The sequence below is a fragment of the Protopterus annectens genome, chromosome 8.part1 (genome assembly GCF_019279795.1).
Source record: "Protopterus annectens isolate FY-2018-M chromosome 8.part1, PAN1.0, whole genome shotgun sequence".
Classification (NCBI taxonomy): domain Eukaryota; kingdom Metazoa; phylum Chordata; order Ceratodontiformes; family Protopteridae; genus Protopterus; species Protopterus annectens.
In genome coordinates this window covers 138,711,882-138,735,073 of record NC_056742.1, presented here as the reverse complement: position 1 = coordinate 138,735,073, position 23,192 = coordinate 138,711,882, and the positions used below count along the sequence as shown (strand labels likewise).

At 40.3% G+C, this 23,192-nt stretch overlaps 1 protein-coding gene across 4 annotated transcripts in view; it reads left to right on the top strand.

Moving 5' to 3' along the window:
• Positions 1 to 23,192, top strand: part of WWP2 (WW domain containing E3 ubiquitin protein ligase 2) — a 1,859,587-nt gene that overhangs the window by 779,790 nt on the left and 1,056,605 nt on the right. For all 4 annotated transcript variants that reach the window (XM_044081781.1, XM_044081779.1, XM_044081780.1 and 1 more), the window contains one exon: positions 16,056 to 16,201. In XM_044081781.1, the coding sequence (XP_043937716.1) occupies positions 16,056 to 16,201 (146 nt within the window). The remainder of the gene's footprint in view (positions 1 to 16,055; positions 16,202 to 23,192) is intronic.

The window sequence follows — 23,192 nt, the reverse complement described above, 5'->3', positions numbered from 1 at the left end:
TGTGGGAGGTAGGTTGGTCTCGAGCTTCTTCTAGATGCAGAGCTTTGCTAAGCGGCCGACTCGGTGCCGAGGATCTCCTCCGACACCCATGTGTAAGAACAAAGGCGAGATGAACACTCCACATGGAACGTTATGGTAAGGACATAACTTCTTTTTTCTGTTCAAGCCATCATGAGATGAAAAGGTTGTGTACAAAAAAGACTTTAAAATGCACTAAGGGAATATAGAAAGCTATGGCTTCTTAAAAAAAAAAAAAGCTAAAGATTTAAGAAAAAGTTTGAGAAAGGGAAGAAAAAAAGTAATGTACATTGTGTGGGGAGCTCAAGATGGGAAGAAAGAGAGGGACGCACTGGAGTGTGTGTGTGTGTGTGTGTGTGTGTGTGTGTGTGTGTGTGTGTGTGTGTGTGTGTGTGTGTGTGTGTGTGTGTGTGTGTGTGTGTGTGTTTGCGGGGGTGTGTGAAATAGGCAGTGCCTAGGGCACCATTACATCTAAGTTCAGCCCTGTACACGGAGTTGTAATGTATCCTTGTTGCAACTAAATGCCAGTAACTGTTTATGTTCCTTTGTGAGATTAGCCAACACAGTGTAGTACGCAGCCATAATCTAAGAGTATTGTAGCTAGAAGTCAATATGTGTTTTCTACTCCTAAAAGTTTGCAGCATGAACTAAAAGTTTGCTTAGAAGGGGTGGCAGTGACGGGGTGATACTTAGACTAGAAGTGTCCAGGGTGCCGCCAACTTGTCATTTGACGGTGGCCTCCATAATGCTAACACCAGTCCTGATACTAGCACCAGTTAAATTTGGTCCAAAGTCTGAGGGTTTGGAGTATAGCTCATTGCTTACTCTTGTTTCCGAAGTTGGACTATTCACTAATTTCTGCTTTTGAAGTGGGTCTATAGGGTAATACATTTTTGTGTCACCATGCTGCTTACTTGTTTAGGAAGAGTATGTCAGATATTAACATGGAATTTCCAAGAAGAACATGTTGCATGCTGCGTTTAAGGAAATAACTTTTAGTTGGTAATGCATAGTTAAATTCTTCCCACACTAGCTGGCTAGATTCATTGTCCAGTACTGGCATTTATAGTGTAGAATATTGAGATGTTGCATTCCTCAGTATGCAATCCTTCAGCTGAAATGTTAAACTGAGGCCTATTTGCCTGAGTTGGTGGTAATTAAGATGGATGTAAAAGATCCTATGGCATTTTGCCAAAAGGGTATACAATTTCCCAGGTGTCCTGACCTAATTTACCCTAGTCAGTATGAATATCACCTTGAAAAGAATCCTCTGGCCTAATGGGACTAGCCTGGTGAGCAAAGTGTAAATAAACAAAAATAAAATAAAATTTTAGTGTGGTTAATCTGCTTAATGGGAGGGGCGACACGTTTAATCATCAACTAACAGTGCGTGATATGGCTAAGTTTCTTAATAGCTTCCTTCTCTGTTCCCTTAGTCAGAATATATAAAGCAATAAAATACCACAATGTTTGCTTAAACAAAGTATGGAAAAATACTATTTGCCCTGATCTGCTGCTTCCATAGGTGTTGGTGGGTGAAAAGTAACAATTTTTTTGTGAAGTAACCAACTTGGAGATTTACAAAACATAAGCGACAAGAACTTCCATTTGATCTTCTGACTACTTCACTTCCTGTACGAGTTAACCAGCTGAAAAAAAATGAAGCATATGCAGCGACCACCACTTTAATGGCTTTACATCTGATAAGTTGTTCTGGCACTCACAGACAAGGGTTTAAAAATGAGCATGTATGAGTGCTAAGATAACTTGCTCACTGACTTTTTTATTATTATTTTGCAGTTGTACAAATTACAGTTTTACAATAAAAAAAGTCCCCCTCCTCAGCAAAGTTTAAAGGCAATTATTTCATAAACAGTTAGCACTTTAATTGTAGTAAGAAAATAATATTAATCACCATAAAAATAGTACCCCCCCCAAAGTGAAATATTAGGCTGCTTACTAGCACAGAGTCTCACTTCTCACTTTCTCATACAGCAACAGGCCATAACTAATCTATATAGATATGTGTGTGTGTGTGTGTGCGTGTGTGTGTGTGTATATATATATATATATATATATATATATATAATATATGTGTGTGTGTGTGTGTGTGTGTGTGTGTGTGTATATATATATATATATATATATATATATATATATATATATGTATATATATATATAGATGTGTAGATATTTATCACTGCTTACCCACTGATGTCTAGTAATTTGACCAAAGATTGCCGGTAGGATCTGATCTTCAGGGATAGTTTCTGTGTTCATGTATGTAAAAAAATAATGGCAGTGCAGCAGGTGTAACTATGTGCAATGGCAAAAGTACATATTGCACACAGCATAGAGGTCCATGCAATTTCCATTTTAATTATGACAAAAAGGAGGTGGAAGACATATGGCTGATAACGTGCTGAATTACATTATACTAAGGGCATGGTAGGGGAGTAGAGTGCTTGGTAAGTGGGAAGATAAACTGTAAAAGCAAAGGGACATTAGTAAATTGCTGTTGAGTAAGGCTTGGCAGATATTGAAGGTGCATGAGTAAGAGGACAGCAAGTTGAAACAAATGAATTTTCACTTTGATTGAAGTCACTTTTCTAAGGAGTGTACAGTCAGGTGTATTTTTTAGCATAAGAGTCACAGAGTAAGATTGTATGTGAAAACAAAGGGACATTGTTGGATTAGTGTTACACAATCATTGTAAAGGCTCACCAGAGAGTAGCAGTGCAAGTGTCTGAAAGCAGTAATGTAAAATACATATTTTGATCACTGAAATCTGAGGGTCAAACAGTCAGGGGTGACAGTTTGGGAGGTAGCTTAGGTGTGAAACCAAGTGGCAATTACATGATCACTGTTTAATTATAGATCAGGCTTTCTGGGGAAGTAGTGCCCATCTAGGAATAAATTATAGATAAGACTTTCTGGGGAAGTAGTGCCCATCTAGAAATAAATTATAGACAAGGCTTTATGGGGAAGTAGTGCCCATCTAGGAATAAAAAGCTGAAACACATTACTGTCATCATTATTTTGTGTTTCTTTGATTAAGAGGTGCACAAAGCAATTGACAATCTTTTTTTTTTTTTTTTTGCTACCTGCAAGACCTCACATGATGGCACCTCCACTTTAGCACCTTAGCATTTGTTCCAGAGAGAGATGGACATTCCTGGTCTAGGATAGAGTCTATCTCCCATTTGTTCTTGCCAAGGAATCCTAATCAGCCCTCCTTTCCCCAGCCGGAGTGAGATAGTAGGAAGTGTACCAGTTTGCTGGTCTTCGGGGGAAGCTTGCCCTCTCCCTCTCAGTGTACTCCCAGCAGCTCCTTTAAGTTCTGCTGTTGCTGTCTTCTGTCAGAAGCATGCACCTGCAGAGTTACCCCCAGTTTTATGAATGTAATTGTACTCCGCATAGGTTCAGTAGGCTCAGACTCCACCATCTGTAATGTGCAGATGTTCATCGTGTTACCCTGCTGCAGTCATCACACTTGGGTTATCCTGCCGTCAGGCGGTCCCGCAGTCGGCCCGAATTCCAAGGTCTTGGTCCGGTGTCGGTTGCTGTCGCTTCTTCCCTGACGTCAGAGTGCCAGGGGTATATCAGAGGCATCCGACGCCATTTTCTTCTGTCTTTCTTGCCGCGCGGTGCCCGAAGCAGAAGCAGTTCGCAAGTGCTGGTCAGCCGACAGATTTTCGAATCAAGTTTCAGTCCGAAGTCTTCAAAGCTAAGTACCCCATTGGGGAACCTTTTCTTGCCTCAGTCTGATGTCAAAAAAAGTTAACAATTGTATTTCTTGTGGGAAGCAAATACCTCATAAGGACTTTCATTCTTTTTGTATACCTTGCCTAGGCCCAGACCACGATGTCACTGGTTGTCGGTTTTGTGCTAGGTTCAATAAGCGAACTATAAAGCGACGCTTTGATTTCACACAACACTACTTCGGTAGAAAATTTAATTGCACTATGCCGTCAGAGCAACCGACTACTGGCGTGCATAAAAAATGCAAAGATAAAGACAGGCAGCCTAGATCCAAGCCAGACTCCGAGGCCTCGGCTGGGCCGGTCACGGTTCTCCGGTTTTCAGTGAGGCGCCTATGCAGCCCCTGGCTACCGCTGAATTGGATCCCCAGACAACTTCGGATCCCCCAGCAGAGAGTTCTAGGCCGACGCAGCCATTTTCTTTAGGCCCTACCGACGACATTATAGTAGGGGAAGCAGGTGCTGTAGAAACACCTTCGGTTTCTGAAGGTGTCTTCAGACCGACTACTCTCACCATAAAATCTTATGCTAAGCTTAAGACTTCTCTAAAATCAAAAAAGCCTACACTTCAGTCTCCACGTCAAGGCCCTATGCCTAAGAAACAGATGCTTAAAATGGCTGAAGATTTGATTTCTTTGATCAGGGGTTCCCAACCCCCCCCCCCCCGACAAAAGGCCTAGACAAGAGGAGGATTACGCCTCCTCTGATCAAGTGTCTGTTTCCTCAGGCTCCTCTGAGGAACAGGATTACTCCTTTCCCCCTTATGAAGATTCTGATGCTGAAGACTCCATTCCCTCAGCTTCTCCCCCTGAAGATTATTCCTTTGGGGAAACCGTACATACTATGAGGGAACATTTCCACTGGGAAGGTCAGGACTACTCCAACTCAAAGAAAAGGCTCCGAGAGTTTCTTTTACTCCCCCAGCACAGACCACTTGCTATCCCCCCAGTTTTGGACATTGTGGATAATGTTTTCTTAGAATCTAGTCTAAATCCAGATTCTCTGCCTCCTGCTCCAGCCAAACCAGATAGATACTATAGAGTGCCTGACTCACACAAATTCCTTTACAAAAGCCCTGTTGCTGACCCAGAGACAATCTCCCAGGGTCCCAAAGGGGCTAAGGCTTCTATGGCTAAAAATCCTGTACCCTCAGAAAGGGACTCCAGAGCACTAGATAGGTGGGGGAATATGAGAGCTTTAAATTGTCAATTTCACATGCTTAAATACCAGCAATTCCTGATGTCTCAAATAAAACAAAAGATGGGCACGCACCCTCAACAGTCTGAATTCAAGGAAATGCTAGATTTGTTGCATGCAGCTGAACAGGTGGGAAAACATACTTTACAATGTGGTTTTGATGCCTTGGAAGCTTCCTCTAGAGCAGCTGTTACTGGGTCTGTTACACGTAGGCATGCTTGGTTAAAGGAACGATCTCTGCCTGATCATGTTAAAGCAAAGTTACTGGATGCACCCTTACAGCAGGATGTCTTATTTGGGGTTAAAGCAGAGGATGTTTTAAAGAAAATGGAGGATAAGGCAAAATCTATGCAGACTGTCAAAGATTTCTTACAGGTACAGCCCCCACGCTTCAGCAGAAATTGGCCAACAACAAAATTGGTCCTTTCCAGCTTCTGACAGACCACACAGGGGTAAATACAGGCACCCAAGGGGCAGAGGACAAGCACAAATCCCTTACAAATCTCGCCAATGGGGCACTGCAACACAGAAGGGAGGAGAAGACAGGTCCCAAACTACTAGAAGGCAAACACAATGACTTAAACCTCAAACTGCCAGGCAAATCTCTCTTGGCAGCTCCCTTGGGAGGAAAATTAGCACTTTTTGCAGACAACTGGCGCATCGTCACAAAGGACAAATGGGTCCTAGACATTATCTCACACGGATACAGATTCCATTTCCACACCTTACCAAGGATAAAAGGAATGCCAAACATGCCACAAAATCAATGGGCAGAGGCACAAAAACAAATTACAGTTCTCATGGACATGAGAGCCATTCAACTGCTACCTACACAGGAGCAAGGCCAAGGATTTTACTCAAAGCTCTTTTTAGTCCCCAGAAAGGACAATGCTTGGAGACCCATTCTGGACCTTTCAATTTTAAACACCTTCTTGCAAGTGCCCAAATTCAAGATGCTAACACTACAGCAGCTTCTTCCCATGTTGGGCAAGAAAGCTTGGCTAGTAACGTTGGACCTCAAGAAGGCATACCTGCATGTCCCTATCAGGCACAATTGCAGAAGATACCTCCGTTTCATTGCAGGTTCAACCCATTACCAATTCTCTGCACTGCCCTTTGGCTTATCTACTGCGCCCAGGGTCTTCACAAAATGCCTGGCACCAGTAATTGCATACTGCAGACAAAGAGGAATTCAAATATACCCATACCTGGACGACTGTCTCATCCAAGCAGAAAACAAGGACATTCTCTTACAACACCTGGCTTTTGTAAAACATCTTCTAAGTTGCCTAGGGTACACAGTAAACGAAATGAAATCAAAACTAGTGCCCTCACAAAATATGGCATTCCTGGGTGCCAGCTTGAATACAACGGCCCAGATGGCTTATCTGACGCCACACAACCAATTACAATTAACTCAATACTTCAGAATAATGGCAACAAAGACCCAACTCCCTGCAAGAAAAATTTTGCAGGCCTTGGGCTTTATGGCATCTTGCATACTACTAATACCATTTGCAAAACTGCATATGAGGAAATTACAATTGAGGAAAGCTGACTGTGGTCCCTGAGATTGGGAGGGTGGTCTGTAACATGATACCAGTTGTATAGCAGGTTTGCCTATGGTTATCTGCACCTGGATGGTCTGTGATGCTTCATGTGTTGCCACTAACCTGGAGGTGTGTGTGGACTCAACACAGACACCAATCAGTGTAAGTAGAAGCACAAGCAATAACGTGTCTTAGCATGGATAACCTCAATTTCAAGTTAACTAGGGGCTATGTTAGTGGCTGTCTGGCACAAATCTCACTGCTAGGAGGGTTAAACTTCATTATTTGAAGAGGTACATAGTTATGTGTGTTTGTATTAAGTTAATAGGTTATGGGGGTATTCCGGGTGTATGTCTTTTTTTGAGAGTTTTTATTAAAACAAACCCCCATAGTGCCTTTTTTAGGCAAGGCTCAAAAGACAAACCCACCCCCATAAGTAGCACAAGTAACAAAATACTGAGGGTAATGCTATTCAATGCCAGAAGTCTAAACCTCAAAATGCACGCACTCGAGGCACTCTTCAGTATGGAGAAAACCGATATATGTGCAGTAACAGAAACCTGGTTTAAGGCTCCAGAGAGCACCCCAGCACTACCAGGCTACAACTCAAACCATACATTTCGGCCACAAAAGCCGGACCGAAATACAAATGGTGGGGGAGTATCCATATTCATCAAGGATACCCACACCTCCAGGTTAGTGGCACAGCACGATGCTTCAGATATCATCCACGTGTAACTAACAACGGGCAAAATTGCTTTTCAAATTATAGCTTGCTACAGATCAACCACCATGTCCCAGGACCCCACACTCCGCATTCCTGGTAACACTGGGAAACATAAAGGTCCTACCAAACACCCTGATATTGGGTGATTTTAATTACCCAAACATTAATTGGGAAAACTACTCAAGTACAAATTCCCTTGCCCAACATTTCCTAGAATTTATAAACTCAAATGCCCTGGATCAACTGGTCAGTACCCCCACCAGAGATGACAACATATTGGACCTGGTCATCACCAACATGGGTGACCAGTGTTCAACACCGGAGGTCAACCCCTCGCTGATTAGAGCTGACCATAAACTAATCACTCTGGATATCCACATTCCGCCACCACCCCCGGTCAAATAAATCACTGTGAAAAACTTTTCAAAAGCAAATTTCACGTTACTTAAGACCAAGGTGGAAGTTTCAAAGCCCCCATGCTAAAGGATAACGCTGTCCAAGCTGCAAAATCCTTTACTAATGCACTCTACGGGCACATACAAGAATGCATGGATCATGCTATCCCAAACAAAACCAAGACTCCCTCCTCCAAGAAAAGGAAACCAGTCTGGTGGACTCCTGCCATAAACAAGCTATGCAACAGAAGGAGGAAACTAGTACAGAAAAGAGTAAAATCCCAAGAAGGGAAGACATCCCTGATCAGTATCAGCAAGAAACTGTGTTCCCTCATAAAATCATCCAAGGCTAGCTTTGAAAGAAAAATTGCCATGGACTCCAAAGATAACCACAAGGTATTCTTTAGCTATGTCAAGAATCTCTAAGTGGCAATTCTCAGATCTGCTCGGAGTTAGTGAAGAATGGCACAGAATACACTGAACCGACCGATATAGCCAACATCCTGGCAGACAGGTTCAGTGCAAACTTCACCCCCCTCTCACCCCCAAAAGGGCCCATAACTATACCAGAAGAATGTAGTGCCCCTGAAATCACAGACACTCAGGTTAAAACAGCCTCTCCAAAGCCAAAAACACAGCGTCAATGGGACCAGATGATGTCCCAGGCTGCGTCCTACACGAGCTCAAAGATGAACTAACCCCTCACCTAAACACATTGTTTAAACTCAGCCTCTCCACAGGCTATGTGCCTACAGAGTGGCGCACAGCAACAGTTATTCCGCTCCACAGAGTGGAGCCACAACGGACCCCGGGAACTATCTCACTATAAGCCTGACTAGCTTGGTGTGCAAAGCTATGGAGCGCATCATCATGGATCTCATTAACAGAGACATTGGGAACCTCCAAACACTGGACCCTACCCAGTTCGGCTTTGTTAAGGGCAGATCATGCCACTTAAACCTGGTGGACTTCTTTGAGACAGTTATCAAGGCTATAGACGAGGGAATGGTGGTCCACACAGCCTACCTAGACCTCGCAAAGGCCTTCAACACCATTCCCCACTCAGGTATTATAGACAAGCTCACCAGCCTGAACATAAACCCCTATGTCACAAGATGGGTTGCCAACTGGCTCACGGACAGAACCCACATGGTAAGAGTTGCAGGAGCTAGGTCTGACTCTAAAAGGGGTTACAAGTGGCATTCCCCAAGGCTCAGTCCTAGGACCCTTCCTGTTCGGCATATACTTCTCAGAGGTACAGGCAAGCACAGGAGGACTATGGCTGACCAAGTTCACAGATGACTGCAAACTAGGGTCTGTAATTGACTCTCCAGCTGACACAGACATCCTCCAAAAGGGTCTCACTGAGACAGATGACTGGTGTCAAAACCATAGCCTCGAGCTAAATGCCAAAAAGTGCATAGTCATCCCCTTTGGAAAAAACAAAGTACCCACAAACTACCATAAAGGTGGTAGCCCCCTAAATATGGAAGACGTAATAAGGGATCTGGGGACCCAAGTAGATAGTAACCTCTCCTTTGATAATCACATTGCCAAAGTGGTTAGAAAATCCTTCTATGTGGCCCACCAAATCACAAAAGGGCTTGCATCCAGATCGAAAGAGGTCATTGGGCCCCTCTACGCATTACTCATCAGACCCATCATAGAGTACAATGCCCCATTTGGGATGTACCTTACAGGACACCTGCAACAACTGGAAAGACCACAGAAGTACCTCACCAAGAGGATCATTGGCCTCAAGCAGATGCCCTATGCAGCTTGACTGAAGAAACTCCAGTGTACTTGGTTGCATACCGCCTACTCAGAGGTGATCTCTGCCTGACATACAAGGCCATGTCCAACCCAGAATTGATGGACATGCTGCACCTAAAGAAAACCATATCCCTTCGAGCCACATGCTCCAGGGATCTAAACCTCACCACAGCAATAAATTGGACGTGCTGGAGGGATAGATTCCTGTCCCAGAGACTTCCCATGCTCTGGAACAAGATTGTAATCTACATTAGGCAGAGCTCCTCACTAACCCTCTTCAAGAGAAACCTTGATGACTGGATGGGAAACAGAAAGTTTACCCCAGGGATCACTTCAATGGTTCTGCTGGACAGAGGCACAAGGAACTAATCTAAGGGGGTGGTGAAAGCCAACACATTCTGGCTAGGCTTATAAATGCCTTCGGACTGATAGCCTAGTACCTACCTATGAACCTATAAAAAGTCTTGTAAAATGTAATATAGATTCTAGTGTTAATAAGAAAATAACTGTATAAAGTCTTACCCTGCCAGACATAAATGGGTGCATGAAAATTAAAATTAAGTGTTACAGATGCAATGGCACATGGTTAAGATTGTTTGATGGTGCCTAACTGTAAAGTCAGTACCGCCCAGATCCATAATGTACAGAAGGAAGTATTTATCAGACATGGCAACATTTTCCTTACCCTGAAAAGGCATAGCATACAGTAGTTCCACATAGCAGCAGATTGGTCAGACTTAAAGTACTAAGAAAGAGAGTGGTGCAATATATGGCTGTATGGAACTGTGATTTAAAGTACTAGGGAGACATTAATATTGCAGAATTGTTAAAATATGGTGAATGGGGTTTTCTTTGCATGGTGAAGGGGCAGGCATTTATATTCAGTTCTGGTGAATTTAAATGCTGGTGGCTAGTAGCTTATAGCTTAGTATATTCTCTTGGTGTATGGAGAGTGCTGCCACAAGTCACTTTTTAGCTCATTTACTATCTGATGTGTTTTTGTACAAGTCTGCAACAATTTGCTCTCTAGGATAACTTTTTTTTTTACAAACCACATTGTCATTTACTGCTTTTCTGCGTAGTATTTTTTACCATGTATGATTTCATTGAAATTGTTACATTGGTAGAATGTTACAGTTTTATTTTATCAGTTGGAGGTTTGTCATCTGTCAGGTTCATTTATTAATCCTTTTATTCATTATTCTGATGTGTGTTTTATTCTGTGATGATCTATTTTGCAATACAGTAAAATCCCCGTTATCCGGGACTCAAGCAACCAGCATTCGATTGGCCCATATGCTGGGCATACGAGCCAATCAAAAATCCCAAAGGGGAACCTCTTCTGTTCATTGAACAGAAGAGGCACTGCTTTGCTATTTTTGTTTGGCTCGTATGCCGGCATACCAGTCAATCAAAAATCCCAAAGGAAAGCCTTTTCTGTTCAGTGCAGAACAGCAGGCTATTCCACATTGAACAGAAGAGGCTTTGCTTTGCCATTTTTGATTGGCTCATATGCTGGTATACATAGCATATCTCAAGCAACTGGAACATACACTTAACCGGCATCTACCAATCCCCACAGATGCCGGTTAAGTGAGACTTTATATATAAATTAACCATTGCAACTTCACTTGATTTGCCTCCACAGGAATCCAGCTAGAGCTTCAGCCCATGAGAGGTCCCTCGTCAAGACTGATGAGTGCTACTGTCTAGGGAAGGGAGATTTCCTTTAGCTTTAGAACAGGTCTCATTTTGTATCTTAACAAGTAAATACATATGGTGCCCAATAGTGGCAGAAGCTTTCAGGTACTACCCTCATATCTGGTAATGAAGAGTCACTGCTGATACAGGTATTTGGTCAGTACTTCAAAAGTTACCTGATTAAAATTCAGTCAACTGGGACTAGACAAATTAACAGCATTTTTGTAACCAGGATATTATAACTGGCTGTGAGATATGGTGAACTTGGAGCTAGTTATAAGATAGAAGGAAAGAGTCTAATGGGCTTCATATCACTCTAGTGGTGTTGGGGTGAAGTTTCCACATTAAAGAAATATTCAGAAATTTTGTTTAGTCTGCAGAATCCAAAAGAATTGTGTTCAGTAATTGAACTGTCAAAGGCCTGTACTATATTCAGTACCACTGCTATAGCTGTCAGTTGATTGGAGAGCTGTATACAGCAGGTAGGGGCAACCTTCTGTGCCACTACAGCAGCTTACAATCTAGGTGAGAGGGCTTCATATTACTTTAAGTAGACAGCATGGCTTTACCTGTCTTAATCAAAATTCCTGGAGCATGTGTGGTGCATCCCGTAATTTAATAAGAGTTAAAACTATTTATGTGGAGCCAAGTGGGACTTTGTACTAGTTTACTTTTTACTAGTCAAAGTCAAAGCTTAACCTGAATAAATTGTTATGGTTACATTTTGTCTTTTTGTCATTCTGTTATTGAAACCTCGGTTGGGGTGCCTTCTGTGCGCAGTCTGCATGTCCCCCCTGTGGTCACGTGGGTTTTCACCAGGTGCTCCGGTTTCTTCCCACATCCCAAAGACGTTCTGTAGGTGGATTGGACACTCTAGATTGGCCCTAGGCATGAGTGCTTGTGTGTATGTGCCCTCTGTGGAAGGTTGGGCGCCGGGCTGGCAACTTGACATCGTAAAATTCCACTGCCAATCATGAGCGGACAGGTGATCCGCTGTTGCGACCCCTAACTGGGAAAAGCCAGAAGAAGAAACTTTTATTTCTGAGAGGTGGTATCTCACAATCCTATTGGAAATTAAATTGGTTATGCTATTACGTATGCAAATTTCATGCTAATTAACTATCCAGACTTTTGACCAGATGTGCCTTCTTTTCAAGAATCTTTGTTCAGATTTCTGATGTCTGCAGGTAGAGAAGCAAGGAAAATGGACATCTGTCGGCTGTGATGATAGTTTGCAGAGTATTTTTCACCTTTGCTAAGCAAGCATGTTACACATACATGCATACTTGTGTTGACATAGAGACAGATATTCTAACTAGTTTGCCTTATTGATGCAGCTAGCACTTGGTAGCTTCCCATCTGTAGTTTTTCCTTCCCAATTTACATTCACCCTATGCCCTTTTGAAGAAGTCATTTGTCTTTCCTACTGTTTCCAGCCGTCTTCCACTCCTCAGTACTAGGAATTTTCTTCTTTCAGTATTGAAGGTAAGCCTGTTAATTTAAAGTTCATGGTTTTTCTGCAGTTTAATTCCCTTACATTCCAGCTTTGATTATTTTGTGGATCTATAATACTTATCAAATTCCCACCCCAGCCCCCACCTTTTAATGATAATGGAAGATTCCGAACTCTTACAGATGTACCCAGTTTTTGTCATATATCCTTTTTATCACCCGCGGTGGTGGTGCTGTCGCCTCACAGTAAGACGCTGTCCGGTTCAATTCTCAGCTAGAGCATCTTCTGCGTGGAGACATGCGCGAATGGGCGTTCCTTCGTTGAAGGCTGTGCATCAGGGCTGGTAACTCAGTACGTAAAAATCAACTACCAATCATTAACAGACCGGAGTTCCGCTGTGGCGTCCCCTAACCAGGAAAAGCAGAAAGACACAAACATCTTTTTTATCACCCTTATGACCTTCCTTTATCTTTTCTGCCATTTTGATTTCTTTTTCTTTTAAACTGCCTCCAAAATTGCATAGAGTACTCCTTGTATCTTCAGAATGGGAGAATCACCGTATTTTCCCCTTTACTTCTAGTAAAGTACAGCTAAGAATCCTCTTGGCTTTTGCATTTGCATTTTTTGCACCAAAATCTAAAACTTTTAAATGAGATCGTAAAGGTCTATTTGCTTTGTGTCTCTTTGGAAAGTTTCTTGAGAAAAGATGAATGAATGAAAAGGCAAATTGCAAGAGAGCCAATGATTCCATCCCTCATTGCAAAGCCTTAATGAGCAGTCTTAGATGGCTAGAATGGAGAGAAAAGCGATATCACATAAAACATGATGTGAAGTACTTGTGTGGAATTTCTCATTTTTCTAATAAAAAACAGATTGGTTAAAATCTCTAAACAGATTGTGGATATAGGAAATGCAAAAGTGAGAATGACAGATTGATTTGAGGGTACATGAGTGAATATTTCTTTAACTACAGTCTTATAACTGTATTTTATTTTTTTTTCTTTGCCTGTTGTGGGACCACAAATGCTGTTTTATATCAGTGGCTCTATATTTATGGATATAACTTGAGGTTTTTGATGTCTATTCATTTTGACTGAACAATGATAGTGTGTGAATGCTGTTTGAGAAACCAAACCTGCTCTGAAAACCACTTTTAGCAAAAATTAGACAAGTTTTTTTTTTCAGGGGCAATCTCCCTCCTATCAATCCTGATATGGGGGGATCCGCACAACCCTTCTCGCACCTTATTTATACTTAACCCCACAGTCACACAATAGTGGGGAAAAGTGCAACCTCAAAGACTAGTGTTTTTCTGCAAATTTGATTTGCACAAATAGCACTCACAGTTAGTGTCCTCAGTGAGTTAACTGGCACCCTTGATTTAGTGATGGATCTCTACTCCTAGATAAACATTGAATCCTCATTTTGGTGATAGATATTAGTCTGCTTTTGTTGTCTAGTGAGATATTTTTTAGGTGCAATAAAGGATTTAACTTCCCACTGTAACGCTTTCCATTGTCATGTTCCACGAGTCCCTCTCCTTAAGTCTGTCACTCATTTTTTTATATAAATCAAAACCACAATGGTATTGGTCTCCATATTTCCTTATGTTGACAACTAGGTCTTTATTTATTATGCAGCCATTTCTTTTGATTCTGAGCTCATTAACTAAGAACTTTGGCGATATTTTTAAATTGTTTGAACTGGATCATCTGTGCACTAATGTTGCTAAAACCAAGGCTATCATCTTTCATAATACTCCCAAGCTTGCTGAAGATTTGCCTACTTTGAACATCTGTCTTGATTTTTATGCATGTTGAAACTGTGCAAGTCTTTAAATATTTGGTTATCTCACGTTTCAGCACTCATTTAAGGGTATTTAGAGTAACACTTAACAAAATCAGCTCGGAAGCAAGAGAAGTTATTGGGTATTGTGTCTTCACTGGAATTGCCTCTGTAACTGAGTGTGGGCTTTTCCTTCCTGCTTGCTCATCCATTGATAACATACATGGATTAGAATCAATGAAGATCAAAAGAGCAACGTTTTTGTTATTGACCTTTCATAGTGGAACCCAGTGTATTATGTACTTAAGATATTTAATTGGCTTCATTTTAAGAAATGTATAGTTTGATGTTGATTGCTTCCAGACTGATAACTTTGAGTCCTATCCTCCACTTGGTCAGAGAGATAGCATTCAGGAGTTACCAGGCAGTTTGCCTTTTGTGTTACTCCTGAATCTTGTTTTTTCACTTCTGACTGTCCCTCGAACCAGGGTAAAAGATCCATTTTGGGTTTTACTTTCAGTACTTGGAGTACAGCCCCTCCATCTGCTAGAAGACTCCAGATGTTAATCTCGTTAATTAAAAAAAAAAAAAATAAGCATTTTCTTACCTGAGAGGGGTTACTGTGGTGTGGATACTTAAAAAAAACAAAATATTACTTTACTGTTTAGTTTGTTATATATCTTACACATGGTAATGTAGTTTTTCATGTTTGTTTGACATAATCCGTTAATATGTGGTCAAGTATTAGTCTGCATGGTCATTTTTTATAATGTTTGATTATTTATTGTGAAATTTTGGCTGCTTTAATTGTACTAATGTTTAACTTGGATTGTATTATACTGTTTTGTATGTGTTGTACACTGCATTGTTTTGTATTATTAAGCAAAAAAATGCAACCCCTACTAACAATGTTCACCATTATATAATGCTTCAACCTAAAACTGTAAAAGATATGTTCAGTCTATGTAAATATATTAAATCTTAAGCTTCAATGCAATGTTACTAGTCAATGTTAAGTTTGGTACTATGTAAATTTGAATGCTTGTGTATGCACCTTATATTTTCCTTAAAATTTAACTGTGGAGCTTTTTACCCCCGGTCTCCGCTGAAAATAGACATGCATCCAGTTGGACTTTCCCGGTCAACAAATGTAAAATAAAAATAAATAAATAAATAAATTATGTGGATTTTGTGTTTACTTTAGTACAAGTACTAACTAAAACGATCCCTTGGGTCAGTCTATCTGTCATGTTACATAAATATGTCCGTTAAGTGCAGTAGTACTCTAATTTTGCCAGTTGTTTTCTGTGTCCTTTGGGCAGACTATAGAAACTGGGAGGGTAGATCTGGAAAGTGAATTCCCATCCTTTGATCTTGTGGTTCATAGCTTCATAGACATTTACTAGGCTAACACAAGGTCCTTTTTAAGCCTAGCCATGTGCCCCAAATCGCCAACATTTATCCTGTACCCTTGATAAGTGTAAACAGGGGCTTTGGGAGATGACACATTTACAAGCAGGGACCTGGGAGATGAACTATGTATATGTTCATAGTATGATTATTACCAGTCAGTCACATTTGCAGTATGCTGCCTATTCTTTGAGCATATATTTTTTCCTGGAATTGATTTAGCATTTAGAAATTTTCACTGATTTTTTTTTTTTTTTTAAATTCTACTTTTTTTTTCCTCCTTAGATCACACCGACAATCCTCAGAAGTGACTCGAGGACATGCTGTTAATGGAGAATCAGCAGAACATGGAGACAAAAGTCCAGACTCTAGAAACCAGCCCAAGAATCGAGCCAAGAGTCCAGGCACTAGCAGTGTTCCAAATGGGACAGGTAAATGGACCAACACAACTTGAATCAGTACCCCCATCTATGCACCCAGCAGCTTTTTCAAAAGTTCTCCATATAAGGGCCATCGTATATGCCAGATGGAAGTATTAACTGTACAGGAGATGTTATCTTTCTTACAAATGATTAAATCTGGAGGCAGAGTTAAGCTCTCTGAACAAGTTCAACAATCTTTGCTTTCCAGTCTAACCCACCCATCTCTTACTAGTGCTCCTGTTACCTGTTCATTCCACCATCTTAGCTAGTGTACTTATAGCCTCTATTCGTGGGGTGAGTAGTCATTGGTCATCACCCTAGGATGATATTTTTTTTCTCCTTGTTTTACTTTTTGTTGTGGGTTATCATTCAGTTTGATTTGGACTCCCTTCTACTGCAACCTCAATGCTACATGCAGTTTATGACTTCACTTGGATGTGTAAACCCTTCGAATCTTGGTCACTAGTTTCTGCCATACTGAGAGTGACAGTTTTCTTGTGGAAAGTGAGTGAGCCTGTACACCACCATTGCTGCTCATAGAGACTAGCTTTGATAGGTTAGTTCACTGTGTTTTCTGAGCATGCCCAATACCATCAAAGCAGATGGGGTGCAATGAACTTTGGGATCAATGTACAGCCCCTCCATGTGTGATAGCAGCTGTGTGTGATCACAAGTCTTTCCAGAGGTGTTATTACAGTAATGTGCCTGGGATGTAAGTTCATCATCTGTTTCCCTGAAGAGAGGTCAGCAAGCTAATCTCATTACTCATCTTTTCCCCCAGCCATGTCACAACAGACCCCTAAGCAGCTAATTGAACTCAAGTTGTCTAAGTTGTAATCAAGACTTTATCCTTCTGTGCTAATGGACCTAGTTTTTTTGTACATCTAATCTTTCTTTGTGCATTTGTGCAATTTTCTTTGTCACTTCATTGTGCAACAGCTTCAGGATATGGTATGCAAGCAATGTGCAATACAGGGACACCACTTAGTTATGCAAGAGGCTAGCCCCAAGCAGCTCTGTCTTCTTAGGAAGCTGACCGTTCCAGTAGTTTCTCTTTTCTTCACCAAAGAATGTCACTGCAGGATACATGCTTTGAGGTGTGCAAACTCCTTCCTTGTGATGATGGGTGATCCAACAATGGCTGCACTTGATCATCCCCTCAGCTGATTGTTCCAACATCCAGGCTACTAATTGCTCTTGAGTATCCTAATTTGCAGTCTCATCTTCATCCTGTATACCACTGAGCTGCCTGTGGTGTACACCCTGTGTGATCTTGTTTGGCAAACCTAGACCATATGACGGTTGTATAAATTATTGCCTCAGAATTTTTTCCAGAGTAGAGTTCCTTATGCCCCACTCTAATGTTTGGACTAACATATATGCGTTTGTGTGACAGTTAAGACTAAATGATAGTTGTAGTTACTACATAATTTACCATCTAAAACTGATCTCCAGAAATAGCTCAGTATAGCTCACTCTAATCTTCTGATTGGCAAAACAGTTAAAGTTAAAACATAATTTTTTATCTTAGAATTTTCAATGCAGAAAAAATGCCTTGTACTCAACTATTTAGCATTGGGATTTACTTTTACGCATTGGTGCTTTCTTCATTAGACAACTTTAGTTTCCTTTATCTATGGTTACCTAGGCTGGCTGGCTGGCACCAAAACTAATTCAGAATAACATGAACAATGAAATTTTTTTTTTTGTTCTTGTACTGCCCACATTGTCTTCTTCTTATGAACTGTTCTAATTGCTTGTACATTAGAATATCACATGTTATATTCTGTTTACCCCTTTGTAACCTTGGCTTGCCCATCTGAAAGACCTCTCTATTGAGCTGGGCTACTATTTTAAAAGCAGGTGGCTGCTGGAGAGTTCCAGTCCTTAGAAGGATAAGAGCTTTCTCATGCATTGCACTCTGCTTTTAGAATATTGTTCCTTGTTGACTTGGAGATTGTTTTTCTGTATTGGTTGATCTTCAAGACCAAATACACAGACTAGTTTGGTGACAGTGATTGCAAGAAAATCAGTAGGAAAACTAAAATCAGGAAGAAGATGTGAGTTATGCTTGTGTTATCTGTTCACTCAGAATGGTGTACACTTAGTGTAGGCATTATTGAATCCCGGAGCATATCAGTATGGTTTGTTTTCATGTATATAAATGTATGATTGTCTATGGCTTAAGTGATAATTCAGTAAAGATGTCTTTCTTGTTTAAAAAAAAAATAAATAAATAAATAAATAAATGGTAAAGATGTGCTCAGCAGTGAACAGCTCATACAAGTAAGCAAGATTATTAGAAGTATGCAGCTGATAGGGTCCTGATTCTTTTTGTGTTACCAGAAGGAAAATATTTTCAATTACGAATATAAGATTTAAGTAATTATAGTTTTTCTCACCACCTGTAATACCTCAAGCACATTTTCAGAAAATTGACACCTAAAAGGTATTAAACTATATCACTAACAGAGTCAGATTCAAAGTCTGTAGCTTTGGGTGAATTAGGCAGATTTTGTTTAGTATGAGCAAGTCAGTCCTTTGAAGTAACATGTGATGACTGATCCTGACCAAGTGGAGGAGAAGAGGGAACTGATGATGTATGGACCAAAAGGGAATCAACAAGAATATTTCTGGCTTGTTCTTCTTGGTTTTGAGAAGAATTTGAGGATCCGAACCAGCAGAAGGTAAGCACAGAAGAATCTCCCCTTTTACAAAAAGGACATGGAATCACTGAGCAGAACAGCCTGAGCTGTCCATTGTATGCATGGGCAAAATGATCTATTGAGGAAATACCCCACTGTTGGACAGTATCCAGACGGACCTCCCTGTTTAGTATCTAGTAGTTGGGGGGGGGGGGTCTGTTCTGGATCAGCTCAGAAAATCTACCACAATGTCCCTTTCTGATGGAATGTGCACAGCGTGAAACCAATTTTGTTTGAATTGCTGTATCTCAAGCAATCAAGTCTAGTCTGCAAAGTCGATAAGACTGGTGTCTTCCCTGCTCATTTATGTACCACATCACTGTGGAGTTGTCTGTGTAAATCTAAAGGAGACATGGAGTCCAGAGATAATGTAGAGATTATTGGGCTAAGACAAGTGCCCTCATTTCCTTTCTCTTGATGACCAAACCCCGGTACTTTGGTGTTCTTGGAATAAGCTTCTCATGCCAGAACAGTTCTTGGCAAGGGGAAGGTACCAGAAAGAGTGCTCCTGGTTTGAATTAAATCTGGCTGATCTACCAAAGCAATGCCTTTGTGATGAAAAGCAAGAGAGGAATTAAGAAGGTTAATGTATGGCAATGCTGTTTGAATCTCACAGCTGTCTCTCAACATTTCCTGAATAGTGAAATAAATTTGCTTCTCTTCTGCCAGGTGTACAATGAGTAATCATTCCCCACAAACACTCTGCTGTCTCCCACTTTTAGTACTTTGACCTTCTGCCACAGTTTTGTCAAAATCAACTCCTTCTGCTGGTAGGATTGCATCTTTACTATTAAAGGTTTAGGTTGCTTTCTCATAATCATGTTTGGACCATACACATGATGTGCCCTTTTAACTAATAACTCCTGCTGTGGAATACCAGTCCACTTGCTTATTTGTGCTTTCGTAAAATTAATGCAGTTTGTTCCTTCCAGTTTCTCTGATATAGCTGAAAATTTCAGGTTTTCCCTACGTGCTCCGTTCTCTTAATTCTTTTATTTTTGAAGTTTCTCTTCCTGAGCAGTCTCATATTCAGCCAGCCTTTTCTTCATTTCGACGTCTGATTTTAGCAGCTTTATCACCTCATATGAATATTTGTTTAAAGATTCTTACATTTTTTTTCCAGCATTTTGTTGTTTGTGTTGATATACTCCATCAGTGTTTCATTTATTTTAACCAGGTCTGTGTGCAGTTGTCTTGTATCTTCATGTAGGTTATAGGAATTTATGTCTGGAGGTTGCAATTTTTTTTTTTTTTTTTTTTTTTTTGCTGAACAGCTGCAGAACTTTCCTCAGTCAGTGTTTCTTCCTCACTTTTTGTAGCTGATTTTTTTCAGGCCCTCTGTATTTCTTTCTTCCTGGCATCCAGGCAATACACTTACTAGCCAGTTACTGAAATTTACCCATAAACACAAGTCTGCTAGCCTTCTCTGCTGAGTTTCTGTTTTCACACTTGTAGAGATAGAATTAAGCTGTTACTCATGTGCAGCCATCTTGGAAGTCCCAATGGGTGGCAATGCTGATTCCAAATGGACTTGAGGTACTACTGAATCTTCGTGTGAAATCTGGCATATGGGGTATTGTTGATGCCATGTATCCTATAACTCTCAAAAACTCTCATCTTGAGATTACATTCAAGGAAAGGATGTCTTGAAAGTATTCTGAGTGGAAGAAAACCTTGTCTGCTAGAAAATAAAAAGCTGATATTAACAGAGTATTGAGTCTCCATCCTAAGAAAATTCAGTTCTGGGATGGAGTTAATCAAGGCTTCTTTAAAATCACAGTGAACCCTAGATCACCTGAGAAGGAGCCTGAATGAGGAGATCGTCCAGATAAAGAATGATTTGAATTCTTCAAAAAGTCTGCTGAAGGCACTGGCAGGTCAAGACACTTTGTGAATACCCTTGGGGCAGTAGAAAGACCGAAGGGTAAAGAAGAGAACTGAAAGTGATAAAAAGACAAACGTTAAGAAAGCATTTTAATGGAATGCCTATATAATGCATTTTTATTAACTGTGGAGAGGCTTGTTTCATAAGATAAAGTATTTATTTTTGTTTAAGACTTTTTAAACTTGGATCATGTGATGGGTTTTGTCATTTGACACTTTTACACTTCCTTTACTGATCCACTGATCCACCCAAACGATTTGTGTTGGTTGTACTATCAAATAAAATGTAGTCAATGTAAAAAAAAAAAAAAAAAAAAAGGTTGGGAGTATTAAAAAAAAGAGGAAGTGGAAATTCTAGAGTAGGGCAGATCTATCAGGCTTAAAGAATCATCATAAAGGGTTCAAAATCATACCACTTGACTGTGCATATATTCATGCCTTTTGCTGGGGAGGGGGATGTATAAATTCCACATACTTGGGAGCAACATTTATGGCTGTTTAACATTGCACATATGAGCAAATTGGTAATGGCAGAAACATGTCCAAAATGCATTGTAAAGTAATCTGTAGTCAAACATGTTGAGCTTTGATGTTTCAAACTACTCGCGTATCCCCATATCACACTAAAACTAGCACAAAAATAAATGCAATGAGCAGGTATTCGATTCTTTATACATCTCTGATTTCTACATGGCTTACACAACACCAGTTTTCACATCAGTGCTGTTCCATTTATAATTATTAAAATGTACTGTGGAGTATCCAACAAAAGTCATATAAAAGCAACATTAGAAATGTATATTTTTGTCTTTTGTCCAATTGAAAAATGAGAGCACATGTTATTGTCTAAAGAAAAAGGGCAATTTCAAAAATGCAGGTACAAGGAAGCTAAACCTCTGAATGGGTGTTCAATCATTAGGCAATACTGAATATTTAATATAATGTTGAGTCTGATCCATCATTTGTCATAGTCTCCTAACCCCTGTTATACTTTGATTTTGTTGCAGTTGCATCACGCAGCACACTAGGCAATGAAATGCTATTTATCTCTATCTGTGGAGTCACTAGCTTCATGAAGCTGATATTGGATGCCTTCTGATAATAGAAGGCCTCTACACTGGTGTAAGGGTAGAATAAGACTTTTTTTAGCTAGGTATCCTGTTATTCTCAGAAAATTAAATCTTAAAGGGGGACAGAGATATAGCCTTTCACAGATTGGGACTACATTGGTATATTTAGGGGAGTTCCCTGTCAAACTTGACATTTTGCATTATAACTTAGTTACATTGTAAGTGCTGTTTTGAAGTTCTGCTTAGCGTACTGAATACACTAGTGACTTAGATTGCTTCTTTACTGACTTGTTAGATCAGGAGTACAAACCATAGATAATTCACCAGAAGAATGTATAGTTTTCAACTGTATCATGCCATGGCTACAAGTGGCTAAAGGTGTGATTCAAATTGAGGGGTGTGCTGTACTGTGTACTATTAAGGTTAGAATAGCAGTCTCATGTGTTGTGTAGCTAAGGGCACTGTTATTACCTCAAAGTTTCATAATGAAATATCAAAGGCGATACAGATATAGTGTTCATATGCAGGTACCACTGGCTTTAGTTCTTATGCCTTTAGTGCTGCAGTCTGACATTTTGCATTATACTTGGTTTTCCATGTGAATGCTGTGCTGAACAGCTTCTCAGTATGCTGAATAGAGTAATGGCCTAAATACTATTCCAAAAAGTATGATTTTTGGCCTAACTGCATTAGTGAGTTGCAATTATGTAAGAAATAAAAATCTTTAAACTTATGACCTCTTCCCTTATTATCAGAAATTTGCTGTAATACTTCATAAACTTGCAGTGAAATATTTGTAGGCACCATCAGTAGTCTTGTATAGCCAATTGTATACTCTTTTTTTGCCATATGCTTCACAAAAATGTATACTTTGCATTTTTTAGCAGACAAATTAGGTATGTATCCAGAGTGTATCAGAAAAAGTAATTTCTACCATTTTTATGTGATGTACAGAATACCCATATTCTATATGCTCTGACAGGCATGCTCATGTTTGAACTTGTGTTGTCTGAATTCCCTAAAAGGTATTCGGCTGTGCAAAACATTTAAATTGAAAGTGGAATAATCAAGGGACCTTGTTGTGAAATATTCGTAAGAGCATCTTTAAAAGTAGTCAGATATTGCCATATGACATTAGGGTGGAATTTAAGCCAGAATGGCCTTTAAAAATTGACAGGGTACAACTTTTGCAAAATAGTGAATAGAAAGCAAATTTGAAGCTTTTAGTTATATTCAGAGTAAAAGGGCGGCCACGGTGGTGCAGTGGTTAGCATTGCTGCCTCACAGCAAGAGGTTTTCCGGTTCGATCCTCGGCTGGGGTGCCTTCTGTGCGGAGTCTGC